Raw genomic sequence first — 14,170 nt, forward strand, 5'->3', positions numbered from 1 at the left:
AATAGCAAGAGGTGATGAACACAAACTACCAATTAATCCCCATTTGCCGAAATATGTTTAAAGAAGGTACCTAGCATGACCACATTCATTCATTCATTCACTCAGTCATTTATTTATTCATTCCTTTAATAATCTATCAACAGGCACAACAGGCAACAACACAGTAGGTGTGTGGCAAGCACTATATTAGATACTGGAGCTACAAAGTAAAAAAATGAAGCAATCTCTGTCATCAAGGACTTTTATTTTATTAGAGGAAACAGCATGTAATTGTAATATTTGTAATAAGAGTATGTATAATAGGAGCCTAATACTTTGAGAATATGTTGTCTGGCCTGTCTGGTATTAACCTACACAGGATGGAGGACTGCACCCTCACTGAATAATCTTCCCTTTAAACATACACGTGTATATGCATGTGCACATACATTATATGTATGTATTTACATATTTCACGGGAAGCTCAGGGGCCCACTGGTTAATATGCTGATCCTGGAGTCATGATGATGATGATGATGATATGATGATTAATCAAATTGACATATTTCACACATAAATAAAAGATTAGATTGGTATAGGGTTCAGAGCCTCAAAATCAAAAAGACTTGAATCCAAGTTCTACCTATGAAATATTCTGGCTGTGACATCCTAGGTAGGACATTCTAGATACTTCAGGACTATATAGGTTGTGGAGAAGGTGCTGAACTGCATTGACAGAAGTTTTCTCTACCCTATACCAATCTAATCTTTTATTTATGTGTGAAATATGTCAATTTGATTAATCATCATATCATCATCATCATCATCATGACTACCCTATATGGAAGGGAGCTTTCTTCCCTTTCATTTCTTCTCTGAGCTAGAGACAAAATGAAAAACAGTTTTTGCCCTCGGGGAGCTTACATTGCACTGAGGAATAAAATATTTAAGTAGGAAAATAAATCTAAAACTTCTAAGAAGTAACATGGGTTGAGGCTTGAAGAAAGCCAAATATTTCTATTAACAGAAAAGTGGACTCATTTTCACCTTCTTCTCTCAAAGGAATGAGTAGAAATCCCTAAACAACTGGGAGTTAAAGTTAAATTGAACTGTCAAAGGGAGCTATTCATTTTGTCCCAGATTTTCTACTAATTCAAGCTAGGCATTAGTGGTGTGTTGATCCAAGGTGACAGACTGGTTCCGAGAACTCTTCTGACCTTAGATTTTGGTTAAACTTAATGATCAAATTTTTATTCTTGGGTAAACATAAGCTTTGTTTCTCTCTCTCTCTCTCTTTTTAAAATAGTATTTTATTTTTCCAACTAGTTTTTGACATTCACTTTTGCAAAACCTTGAAACCAAAGCTTTGAATAAATTATTTTTAGGTTCAAGCAGAATGTACCATGGCAAATAGGGCAACAACTCCCATTAAATCCAAGTCTATATACAAGTTATCCCTGAATCATTCAAGATTTGTATGTATAGAATATTCTATCCTCAAAATTCCCTTTTCTTTTAATTTCCTCCTTTTCCCCCTACCACAAAGGTTACTTTCTATCCCCTATAGCCCCTGCTACCCTATGGTACCCTCTGTTGTAATCAAGTGGCTAATGCAGCTGATACCTTACATTCTCCTCTTCTACTTTTTCTTCAATATGTTCAAGCATGAGCAGACTTTGTCCATCCAGAAAAGTAAGATAAAGAGTTAAAATACATCCCATATCTTTTTTGGGGGGAAAGGAGGGAAAAGATAGGAATTTCATTGGAAGAGAAGCCAGAGGTTTAAGAGCAGGTAGTTAAGATTGAATAATCCCAGTTTGTTGTCAATACTAATTACACTTAGAATATTTAGTCCACTTTTCCTACTTGCGCAAAAAGAATAGCAATTTTAGGAGGAAAGAAAAATTACTTTAGCTGTCCCCAGAACTTTCTTTATCTCTGAAAAAGACTAAATTAAAACGAATTTCCTAATCTTGGTCTTTCACTTCATTACAAGAAATTCCAAAGGATCATTCATGAGTTTGCAGCTGAAAAAGAGCTCAAAGGCCAGCTGTTCACTTCCTGATATTATGGATGAGAACAATAGGACTAGAGAAGCTAATGATTTTTTGAAGGTCACATAGGTTCATAGGATCATAGATTAAGATCTACAAGAGACTACAGTGGGTATCTTGTTCAGCCCCTTTAGTTTTACAGATAAGGAAACTGAGGCTCAGAGATATGAAGTAATTTGCTAAAACTCACATAGGTAGTCACTCCATATGACTTTCTTTTTTAGGGTCACTTAGACCAGAGATCAGGAAAGATACCTGAGATCTTGACAAATAATTCCTGATTTAATCAATCAGCTCTGAACATAACCCTTCAGAGTTCCCAACTCCTGCATTGCCTAGATTAGAGATTCCACAAAGGGAAAAGAATAGACATCTACCCATAAGAAAGATAGAAAATATTTGTGGTGGCAAAGAATTGGAAACACAGGTATACTCCTCAATTGGGAAATGGTTGCACAAGTTAAACAAGAAATGGTAAGTAATTGTGGGGGAATACTATAGTGCTATAAGACAATTTGCATGAAGAACAAATTAAGCAGAACCAAGAGAACATTGTATATAGTACCAGCAGTATTGTTTTAAGAATAAGTTACTTTTACTATAAATACCAAAAGATCTACAAAGGACATATGAAAAAATTACTCTCTGCATCTAGAGAAGAACTGATAAATAAAAGTATGTTTCGAATAATTTTACACATGCATATGTGTATATATTCCATATATACATATACATATATTTGTGTTTAATGGTAACCATCTCTATAGTGGAGAGGAGGAAAGAAATTTATATAACAATTTTGTTATGTATTTTAAAGGAATAGCAAGTTGTGCATAGCAGATTTGAAGTTTCATGTGTAATCATCTTTATTGTAATATGTTATGGAAGTGCTTGTTTTATTCTATAAACTGAAAATAAAACTTAAAAAAAAAGAAAGATAGATGGGATAGTTGAATTAACCTAGGACCTGGCAGCAGTAGGGATCTGGATTTGAATCCCACTTCTAGTATTTATTTTTTATTTTGCATTTTTATTTGTTTATATATTTTTATTTTTTAAGAAAAAACAATAAAAAACAGAAAAGGAAAAGAAAAAAACAAAACAAAATATTGTCATGTGCTCAGAAGCACATCGGGGAAGATTCAAAATATAAAACAAATTTTCATTTCAAGAAAGCAAATATTATAATAGAAGAAATTGTATTCCTGAGGATCCATTTTTTCTTCCAAACACTTAAAAGTGTGTGACCATTAGCAAGCCATCTCTCTTTCTAGCCTCAGTTTCCTTATCTGTAAGATAAAGTAATAGCTATGTTAGCAACCTTACTGGGTTTTCATGAGTTGAAGTTCTTTGTAAGCATAATAAGTGGAGTAAATGACAGCTGTTACTATGTGTCAATATGTTGAAAACCAGGAATCAGAAATGGAGAGTACCTATAGGTATGTTTAAATGTATAATACCTGTAAAAGTTTGAATCTTTTGATGTTCTCTTCTGTTTCATATTTTTTTGTACTTGATTTTATTATAAACATGTCATAAAAGAGAGTATTATTTTTAATTATCCACTTCAGAACTTGTCTGTGGATGTATCCACTAGATAGGCACCTGTTAGAGTTCTCAGAAAGATACTGCTCCTTAAAAACCATTGAATTGATGAGATGGACAAAGAAAAATGGATTATGTTAGCAAGGTAGAGATAGAAATTGATTTAAAAATTTTAGCTGATCAGTCCCAAACTGGTCACTATTAGCCTTGTTGGGAAAGAGTGGCTGTGTGTTATTTCTAATTCTATAACTTACTTATTAGGCTTTAGGAAATCATCGAATATATAAAATATATCAAAGGGACAGTAAAATGATAGAGGGGTGTCAGACTCTGGGGAAAAGATTTATAACACTGGATATTCCCAGGAATCTTTCCTTCTCGGGAAATTCCCCACTTTCTAACTTGAATTATTCAGTCATTATGTCATCAAATTCCATAGGAAGTGCCCTCTTTAAAAGGACTCGCATACCCAGGGTGTGCTGCACTTCTTGGCAGACACTACTACCAGAGTGTGAGAGAGCACAGTGTGAGAACGTCGAAGCCGTAGTTGACGAAATCAGGAGAGCAGAATACCAGATCGTGGAACTGTAAGTACAATTGACTGTTGATTGACTAAACCATAATCAGAATTCATTATAGAACTGAGATTCCAGACCTTATGGAGAAGATATTATACCAATACCACCCAGGTGAATTTGTATAATTTTCAGACTGGATAAAAGTCCAACTTTCTCCCTGATGCTAGATGTAAATCCAGAATCCATCTTTTGCTAACTTGTTGAAGTCTTTAAGGCTTTATCTTTGAAGAATATTTTATAATATAGTGTTTGTCAAGGTTATGATTTAACAGTTCTTTAAGGTCATCATCTTATCATATTTTTAAGAGGCATAATTATTTTATAATATTAAAGATAATGAGATAGCATGAGATAGTGGATGGATTTCTGGGCTTGGAGTCGTGCTGAGTTTGAATTCTGCTCAAGATATTTATCATCTGTGTCTCTGGACAAGCCTCCAGGAGTCTCAGTTTCCTCATCCATAAATATCTATGGGAATAGAATTTACCCTTAGAGCATTGCTATAAGAAGCAAATGGGATTGTATATGTAAATAACATTAGAAAGCTTAGTTATTTTTGAATGTCAATTTCATTTTAAAAATAAATTCTGTCCTTACCCCCCCAGAAAACTATTCCAACACTAATACTGTGAGGAAAAGAATGGTTTCCAAAATGATGACTGCCTTGTCATTTCTTCTTGGACTCATTTATGGTAAGATCATATTTGTTTGAGAAAACTGGTATCACTAATTAATAGGGGATTAAAAACTTCCTTTTGCATAGAGATACCTTATATAATATTAGTTGGTTGTGGGAAAATGTGATATTAGAGCAAATGGTATTACAATGGGAAGCTGAGAAAAACTGCTGAGCACTGAGCTTTGTGTGACCATAATGAGGGGTCTTTGTTAATCTCTTTCCAACACCTAGAAGGGTGACAAAAATACAGACCTTCTCAAGTTCCCCAAGTATTTCAAAACCTCCCAACAAATTCATAAAATTAGAACAAAGATATGTCAGAAGAACAGTTTACTTATGGCATAAAATTTTACTCTTCCTTTTCTAGCATTTCTTCTGTTTGAAAGGAGTGATGCTTGGTTATATGCATCTTCTGAAGTGAATATGACATATGAACAGGCCAGGAAATATTGTCAGGAGAGATATACAGACCTGGTTGCCATTCAAAACAAGAATGAAATCGAGTACCTAAATAGAACATTAAGATTCTCCCCAAGTTACTACTGGATTGGAATCAGAAAAATCAATGGTGTCTGGACCTGGGTGGGAACACAGAAGCCACTGACCAAAGAGGCCATGAACTGGGCTCCTAACGAACCCAACAATAAGCAAAATAATGAGGACTGTGTGGAGATCTATATCAAGCGGAAAAAAGATTCAGGCATGTGGAATGATGAGAGATGCACTAAAGAGAAGCTGGCCTTGTGTTATACAGGTATGATGCGTGATGAATTAGCAAAGTGATGATGGTGGAATGGGGGACAGTAATACTTGAATAATAACTATCAAAAAATAGATTTAAATCGCTTTAAGCTTTGCAAAGTGCTTTACATAGATATCTATTTGATCCTAAAGTGCCTACCTTATAAATTTCCTATGTTGAAAGAATGAGATATGTATGCAAATCTACTTGTGACTTTTAAGTCAATATAGTTAATTATTCATAGCCCATCAATGGAGTCTGGACCTAGTATCAAGAAGATCTGAGTTCAAATATAGCTTCAGGCACTTCTTTGCTATGTGACTCTAGACAAGTCACTTCTTTCATCTTTCATTTCTTCATCTGAAAAATGGGGATGATAATAGCACCCACAATATTAGCACTTTTTCAGGTTTGGAAAAATGAGGTTAGATTTACTCTTTGCAAACCTTAAAGCCCTATATGAAAGCAATCCATTGTTATCAGAATAATCATAACTGTTATTGCAATTATTATTATAATCAGAATGAATGTATGTGTGTATGTTTGTAGTTACAGGTCACTAAGGCTGAGATGTGTGTATGTCTGGACTGTTGGGTATCAGTGTTCAGAGACAATGAGGAAATATGGTACCCACAGTTTGCAAAATAGTCCTATAATTGTAAAAGTAAATATCACCTGATATGATTTTGGTCTGAAACATATTAAAAATGAGATTTGGAAAAGATGAATCTGAAAAATGTAGGCCTGACCTCCTGACAGGCCGTTAAGCTGAAGTCAGACCCCATAAAGTCCTTTAGCAAGCATCCTGATGTTTATGTGAAGGTGTAATAGCAGCATGTCCTTTTGGTTTCAGCCTCCTGTACCAGCAATTCCTGCAATGGCCACGGGGAGTGTGTGGAGACCATCAACAATTTTACTTGCCAGTGCTATCCAGGGTTCACTGGTTCCCAGTGTGAGCACGGTAAGACCTACTCTGCCCAATCCACTTGCTCCATTATTTTAATCTCACCTCATCCTCCTCCGTGTCTTCGGAACGGAATCTCCATCACATCACTTTCCCTCGTACATTAATGAGTAAGGGTGTTTTCGTTTTCTATCATAGTTGTGACCTGTGAATCTCAGGCCAATCCTGAGCATGGTGTCCTGATGTGCAGCCATCCAGTGGGTTATTTCAATTCTTCCTGCTCTGTCAGTTGTGAAGAAGGCTACATCCCAACCAGTGCTAACTCAGTGCAATGTACTTCTTCTGGAAAATGGAGTGGACCGAGCCCTACCTGTAAAGGTATTTTACTTTCCTACAAGATAGAAAGTTTTGGAACTCATCCCAGAATCCTTGTTTTATCCCTTTTGTATTAAGTTATTTTAGAACATGATTGATTCTGTCTTCCAATATCTATAGTCAATTCAAGAACTTCACTAATAAAGAGAAAAAACCATGAGGATAAGTCAAAATGGCAGCCATTCAAAACATGATAGATCTTTGGCTTTGAAGAGTGTATTATATTCTATTTGAATAGGAATGATCCCAATGTTATGGGTACTTAGAATACTTGGGACCACAACATAAATTAAACAATACTTTTTTTCTAGTCATCTCCTTTCTTATTTATTCATCCTATTCCTCCATACTAGGAATAGACTATTTCACCTTTATTTAGACTGATATAAAACTTTAGCTTAAAAGCAAAGCCAGTATTTCCACACATTTGTTGGTTTGTATCAGGGAGAATTTTAATTTTAATTATAATATTGCATATTATAATTAATTAATTTAGTTAATTTCCTTTTCTTATAGTTTCTTTTGGGCTTGAGAAAATCAAGATTCACTTAATGTTAGCAAAGTACAAAGATTTTTAATAGATAATTCTTAATGTAGATAATCAGAAGTTGCTTTTCTCTGTTAAACTGGAAGTCACATATGAAAGGTTTAGTGTTCTCTCCTCAGGTCTTAATTTTAGGGACTTGTAGGACTGTCCAAGTCCTATAAAGAAGAACTATGTTGTTATCTGTCAAATTCATGGTCCCATTTCTAATTTCCAGTGGTAGAGTGTGATGCACTAACAAGTCCTGCTCATGGGTCCATGAATTGCTCCCAAAGCCCTGGAATCTTTCCATGGAATACAACCTGTGTGTTTGACTGCGACTCTGGATTTGAGCTAACAGGTTCCAAGAGGCTTCTTTGTAACTCATCTGGGAAGTGGGATATGGAGAAACCAATGTGTAAAGGTAGGATGTCTTAATATCAAGAGACAATTTAACGGGAAGTTTTCTTGTAATGTATTAGTAAAGGAGTCAAACAGATGGCTAACGGGAATGTATGTGCTTTTCTGTGTACTTCAGCCATGAAATGTAATGCTCCCAGCCAGCTCCCCAATGGCTCTGTGAAGTGTGTCCATTCCCCCATTGGAGACTTCACCTACCAGTCCATCTGTAGTTTCAGTTGTGAGGAAGGCTTTAAACTTCAAGGATCACCCCAGCTTGAGTGCACAGCTCAGGGGCAGTGGACACAGCAATTCCCAACCTGTGAAGGTAAGACCAAATGTTTATCTTTTAACATTATAACCTAATAGGCTCAGCAACTTTCTCTTCCCTGAATGGAGACGCCATTCCTTAAAAATCGTGTCTTGAAATGAAGCCAGGTGTCTACTTGGACTTTTGAGATCAGATTCAGGGGGCAATATGGACCCCATTCATATAGTTAAGGCATTTAAGTGACTCTAGTTGCAAGGCTGATCTAACCAATTTCCCCTCAAGTAGGCACAGAATATTAAATAGTTATCTTTTACCTCTGAGAAGCAGTTTATTCAAAAAAGCTTGTGCCCTAGGTTACACTCATTATTGCCTAGATGCACACAATCAAAGATTGATTCTTGTTTAGAATGTAATAGATTTGTACCAATAAAAGCAATATCTTATATCAGCTAAACATAGAAGAAGCAGAAATGTTATCTAATGGAAATAATGGCCTCTGAGATCTGGCCAACTCTTGATTTTAAGTCTTATGAAATATTCGCACTCAAGGATATATTGAGTGTAAGTGCTTACACTTACATCTTCTCCAATAAAAGGATGGAGACATTGAGACTTAGGAAGTCATGTAAGAATGAGTAAATTTGTGCTTGGTGTACCAGAGATTGTCAGAAAGAAGTGTTTGTTTTAGAGCCAAAACCTGGCCAAACTCCAAAGTAGACAAAAGTTTTTGCTGGTGTCTGATGAAATAACATACTGAGCTCTTCTCTCACCTCCTGCCACCACCTCTTCTTAATCACTCCAGATTGGGGATCTCTTTAGATCCCTAATGTTTCCCTCTGATTATTCAAAGCCCTCCTTTTTCAGCTTATCAGAGGAATCTGAAACCCCACTTTTGAGAGGTTGCCATCTGTGCCTGCTCAGAATTAACCTTGTTGAGTGCATGTAGGAAGGAGAGGAGAGGAGAAATAAAAATTACCTCTCCCATGGGATGAGAAAGAAGGAGAGAATGCTGATTTAGCATTAAAATACCACCACATTTTCAGACAGCTTTTTAGTACACTCCATCAAGCTGTGTACTAACCTTTGTAACACGTTTTGCTTTATAAGCCCTCTTTAATTACCCATGAATAGCATGGTGTACCCAAAGAACCCTGATTTGAAAGCACAAAGTTTTAGTTGAAAATTGACTCCACCACTAACTCCATGTACAAGCTGAGCTCAATTACTGACTCTCTCTGGGTCTGGATTTCCCTGTCTACAGAATGAAGGAATCAGACTGGGCTATCTCCTAAGTGTGTTAGTTTGAACCCTTATTCATGACCTAGAATTACCTGCTTCTTCACTTTGTCATTCACGCATCAAACTGCACTATACTGTTCTGCAATCTTGGCACTGAGTATTTTATTTGTGTCTCATTAGCTATACAGTGTAAAGTACCTTCCAGGCCAGAGAGAGGCTACATGGATTGCCTTCCTAGTCTTTCTGGAACTTTTCAAAGCGGCTCCAGTTGTGAGTTCTCTTGTGAAGAAGGATTTATGTTGAAAGGATCCAAGAGACTCCAGTGTGACTTAACAGGACAATGGGACAAGGAGGAGCCCACGTGTGAAGGTAGTTTTGTTTTTAAATCCAAGCTATTTTTTTTTTACATATGACTTTATTTCTTAAGCAGTGAATCACTGCATTAATCAAGCAAACTGCTAATAATAATGGTGTTTTTGTGCACTTGTTTGTATCATAGTTATGAAATGTGATGCTGTGAGACAGCCCCAGAATGGCTTTATGAAATGTGCGCATTCCCTACTGGAGACTTCACTTACCAGTCAGTCTGTAGCTTCAGCTGTGAGAAAGGCTTTGAACTGCAAGGATCATCCCAACTTGAATGCTCAGCTCACGGGCAGTGGACACAGCAAATGCCAACCTGTGAAGGTAGGACCAAATTTCACCCCTTTCACATGCAGATGAATCAGGGGTTTTCCCTTGCTTGTTGGGAGATGCTAAAAGCTTAAAACTCATGGCATGAAATGAAAAGAGGTGGCCATTTGAACTAATGAGTCAGATGATGTGCCACATGAAGACCTGTGTTTGAATCCTTCATTATACACTAATAAACTGCATAAGTGGCATGGTGCCAAGAGTGCCAGATTGAAGTTAGAAAGTTCTGAGTTCAAATCCAGACTCACCAAATTCTGTGATTACCTCGAATAACATGTTTGCTTCAGTTTCCTAAACTATAAAATGGGGATAATAATAACTCCTACTTCACATGGTTTTTGTGAATATAGAATAGATAATATCTGTGAAGTGCTTAGGCCAGTGCCTACTACATAGTAGGTACTGTATAAATATTTATTCCTTTATTCCTCCTGTGAAATCCTCAACAAAAAACTTAGCTTCTTCTTGTTCTTTTCATTATTGTTCTTGCTCTTGTTCTTGTTCTTGTTTTTCTTTTTGTTCTTATTCTTCTTGTTCTTGTTCTTGTTCTTCAATTAGTGAGGATATGGGTTCAAATATTCCCTCTGCTACTTTTTATATATGTCAATTTGGACAAATCATTAGGCAAGTGAGTTGGATCGGTGAAACAATATCTGCCTCATCTTCCACCTCTAGTTCTTATGATCCTACTCAGAAAAATTGCTGATATGAAAAGATCCTGTATATATTTGTGTTTGTTACAGCCATGAAATGTGATGCTGTGAGCCAGCCCCAGAATGGCTTTATGAAATGCGCCCATTCCTCTACTGGAGACTTCACTTACCAGTCAACCTGTAGCTTCAGCTGTGAGGAAGGTTTTGCATTGCAAGGATCACCCCAACTTGAATGTACAGCCCAGGGGCAATGGATGCAACAAATGCCAACCTGTGAAGGTAGGACTGAGCTTAGGTTTTGTTTTGTTTGTTTTTTTTCAAAATATTTCTTTTTATTTATGAAAGTGAAATTAAGATAGCATATTTCAAAGAAACAAAAATGTATAACTTTGATGACTAAAACATAAACCAAACTTTTAATTAAAAATTAACTTAGGTTTTAGGTGGGCCAATAAGCTCTTGGGGGCCATTTAACACCTAGGTAATTAAAACCTCAATCTTAATTCTTTTATGCTGAAAACATCAATTTAAATGGTTTTTGGCCTTTAATTCAAAACATGTACATTTTAAGATTAGAGGGTTTACTCATATTCATATACTGCCTTTCATATTACAGGTTACTTTACTCAGATGATTTGTGAATAATCTTAGAGAAATATGACAGCTAGCCTAGAAACAGAGAAATTTTGGAGGGAAATTAATATGCATATATTTTAACTAGCCTGAATATTTCCCGATAGACTTGCCTTAACCTCATGCATCTCTTTCTTTGAATGTCATTTCTAGTGGTACAATGCCCTATCCTGAAAGTTCCTAAGGAGATCAACATGACCTGTCATGGAGATGGGAATTTCCTCTATGGCACAAGATGTGCTTTTGAATGCCCTGAGGGATGGAAACTCAATGGCTCACATTCCTTGGCTTGCAAAGCCACAGGAAGCTGGTCTGGGATGCTACCTTCCTGTGAAGGTAAGGAAGCAGGGTCAGTTCACTAAGAGGGTGTCGGTTAAAGTATAAAATCTGGTGATCTGGCTGTTGGGGAAAATTATAAGGGACTACAATTGTCCATCTTTCTCATGCATTTATTCATTTACCTAATAAGTTATTAAGGGCTTGTCACAAACAAGGAATGCTACTGGGCTCAGAAGATTAAAAAAAAAAAAAAGATTAAAAAGAGTCTGATATCAAAGATGTTACATTCTTTATCCAGAGAGATTGTATAAATTAACAAGCTGTAGAACTTAAATCCATGGGGATGAGAAAAATAGGACAAAATATATTTTTTATTTAAAGGATGGGTCAGCAAACTATGGCCAGTGTGCCAAATCTGGTCCCTTACTTGTTTTGGTATGGCTGTGAATTAAGAATTGTTTTAAATCCCAGCTGTACAGAAACAGATGGTGGAGCAGATTAGGCCTGCTGGGAGTCCAGGAATTTGGTTAAGAAGATTAAATTTATTTTGACTAACTTTTAACTAAAATTTAACATAGCCCTTAATTATGGAAAAACATTCTGAGAAAGGGCTTCTAGATTTCATCAGTCATAGCTTCTGCTCTGAAAATGGAATACTCCCTCTTTCCTCACTTAAGCCTATTACTCAGGGATGCTATCCATCTAAGCAGTAGCATTTGAACAAAACCTTTCAATAGTAATCTTTGAACAAAATCCATTGTTTGTCAAGTCTTTTGATGAATGACTTCTTCCCCTTACATTGCTTGAAATAAAAATGCCAAGTGTAGTAAATGATCTCATCAACAAGAGAAAAGGCCAAGAAAAGGGAACTTTAAATCTGCTTACAAGAATCTTTTTTCATTTGAATTTTGAATATTGAGTCTTTTCCTTCTCATTCCCATAGCACCTGAGAAATCAAATACTTCCATGGTCGTTGGTCTGGCCACCAGTGGGACCTTCCTCTTGTCGACAGCATCATTTCTTCTCTGGCTTATAAAACGTCTTCGTAATAAAGGTGAGTACACTTTCTGCATCTCTTTGTAAATATTCTGCAAATAAACTTGTGGAAATAATCTTACAAAAGAATAGATGAATGAAGGAAGAGACCATAATGCCTTTTATAAATGCAAATTAGGATTTTGATAACTAAAGGAAGTTCTGGCAGGATGGATGATATTGGACTCTTCCAGCCAGTGGCAATGTCAAGATGGGAGCACCTTGGGGAATAATAGTCCAATTTAGCAGTAACAGATTCAGTGTTAAGAGGCAATATGGCAGAGGGGAAGAGAAGGTTGCCCTTCAAATGACCAAGCCCAGGAAAAACTAGCTGCATAAACTTGAGCAAATAATTTTCTCTTTTAGTGATTCAGAAAATTCTAAGACTATAAGTGTTCCCAAAAAGTTTCTGAAATGCATCACTTGAGAAAATTTCCATACAAGGTTTTTCTACTACAATGAAAATTACAGATCTCTATCAAAAGAAGGGTTAATTTACAGAAAAGAAGGATAAAAATAATGCTTCTGAAGTATATTTCTCGAAAGTCCCAGGTTTAAATGGGATCTGAGGAAATTATAGGATAATATATTTAGAACTTGATGCAATTCAGAATCATTTTAGTCTTACTTCCTCCCTTTATGAGGATACTGTCTTTACTAAGGTTGTATAGTTACTAAGTGGCAAAAATAAAATTCAAACCTAGATTTCTATTTTCAAATCTACTGTTTAGGAGGCCCAAGACTTTTTTTTCTTTTACTGAGGCAATTGGGGTTAAGTGACTTGCCCAGGGTCACACAGATAGAAAGTGTTAAGTTTCAAAACAATATTAAATTTATGAGTCAAACAATATTAAATTTATTAAAAGGGCTGGGAGATCAATTGTCAGAAAGGATAAATGAATAATTGGGATATAGGGCAAATAATTCAAAATCAGTTTATTTCATGACATTAATGATTTTTTTCTTTCCCTTGCAGCAAAGAAATTTAATCCTGCTAGGTAAGTTTTATTCTTATAAATATATAAAATATATCAGCTAATATTTTACACAAATATTTTCTCCCTTTTCTATTGGAAAACAGTGGTTTATCTTGTCTTTTATTGTGTGTTTTACAGTAGCTGCCAAACTCTTGATTTAGATGGAGTATACCAAGCGTCTTCTGAATTAGTTTAAATCCAACAGGAATCAGGTAAGGTATCTACTTTTATTAAAAATCCATTTGGTATCAGTGTTATCATCCTTTATTCATTTGGCACCAGTTCTACTGAACCAGAATCTCCTCAGATTTTGAGGCTAATTGTCATATCTTATTTGTAATGAACAAATAGAACCATAGAATGGGAGCCAGTACTACGGCAACCTAATAAACCATTTCATTCTTTTATGTATTCAACAGAAATTTAAGGCATATCATCTATGTATAACAGAACATTATCAAACACTTCAGATGAGGCAACTTAGCTATTGGTGCCCAAATACTCCCTTTTCAATGGGAATAGGTATAGGGATATTCTAAGGGTTTGGTGAATTGGATTTACCAATGAACAATTTTATTCCAATTCAGTTAATGTTCATTTCATACCCACTGT

General features: G+C 35.8%; 1 protein-coding gene across 1 annotated transcript in view; it reads left to right on the forward strand.

The window, feature by feature from the left end:
• Positions 1-14,170, forward strand: part of SELE (selectin E) — a 48,858-nt gene that overhangs the window by 31,942 nt on the left and 2,746 nt on the right. The window contains 14 exon segments of the mRNA XM_051996787.1: positions 1,526-1,671; positions 5,203-5,589; positions 6,431-6,538; positions 6,680-6,859; positions 7,618-7,803; positions 7,918-8,106; positions 9,469-9,657; positions 9,788-9,841; positions 9,844-9,975; positions 10,725-10,913; positions 11,421-11,603; positions 12,490-12,600; positions 13,558-13,579; positions 13,697-13,770. Coding sequence (XP_051852747.1) covers positions 1,526-1,671; positions 5,203-5,589; positions 6,431-6,538; positions 6,680-6,859; positions 7,618-7,803; positions 7,918-8,106; positions 9,469-9,657; positions 9,788-9,841; positions 9,844-9,975; positions 10,725-10,913; positions 11,421-11,603; positions 12,490-12,600; positions 13,558-13,579; positions 13,697-13,754 — 2,134 coding nt within the window. The 3' untranslated portion in view covers positions 13,755-13,770.

The sequence above is a fragment of the Antechinus flavipes genome, chromosome 4 (genome assembly GCF_016432865.1).
Source record: "Antechinus flavipes isolate AdamAnt ecotype Samford, QLD, Australia chromosome 4, AdamAnt_v2, whole genome shotgun sequence".
NCBI lineage: Eukaryota > Metazoa > Chordata > Mammalia > Dasyuromorphia > Dasyuridae > Antechinus > Antechinus flavipes.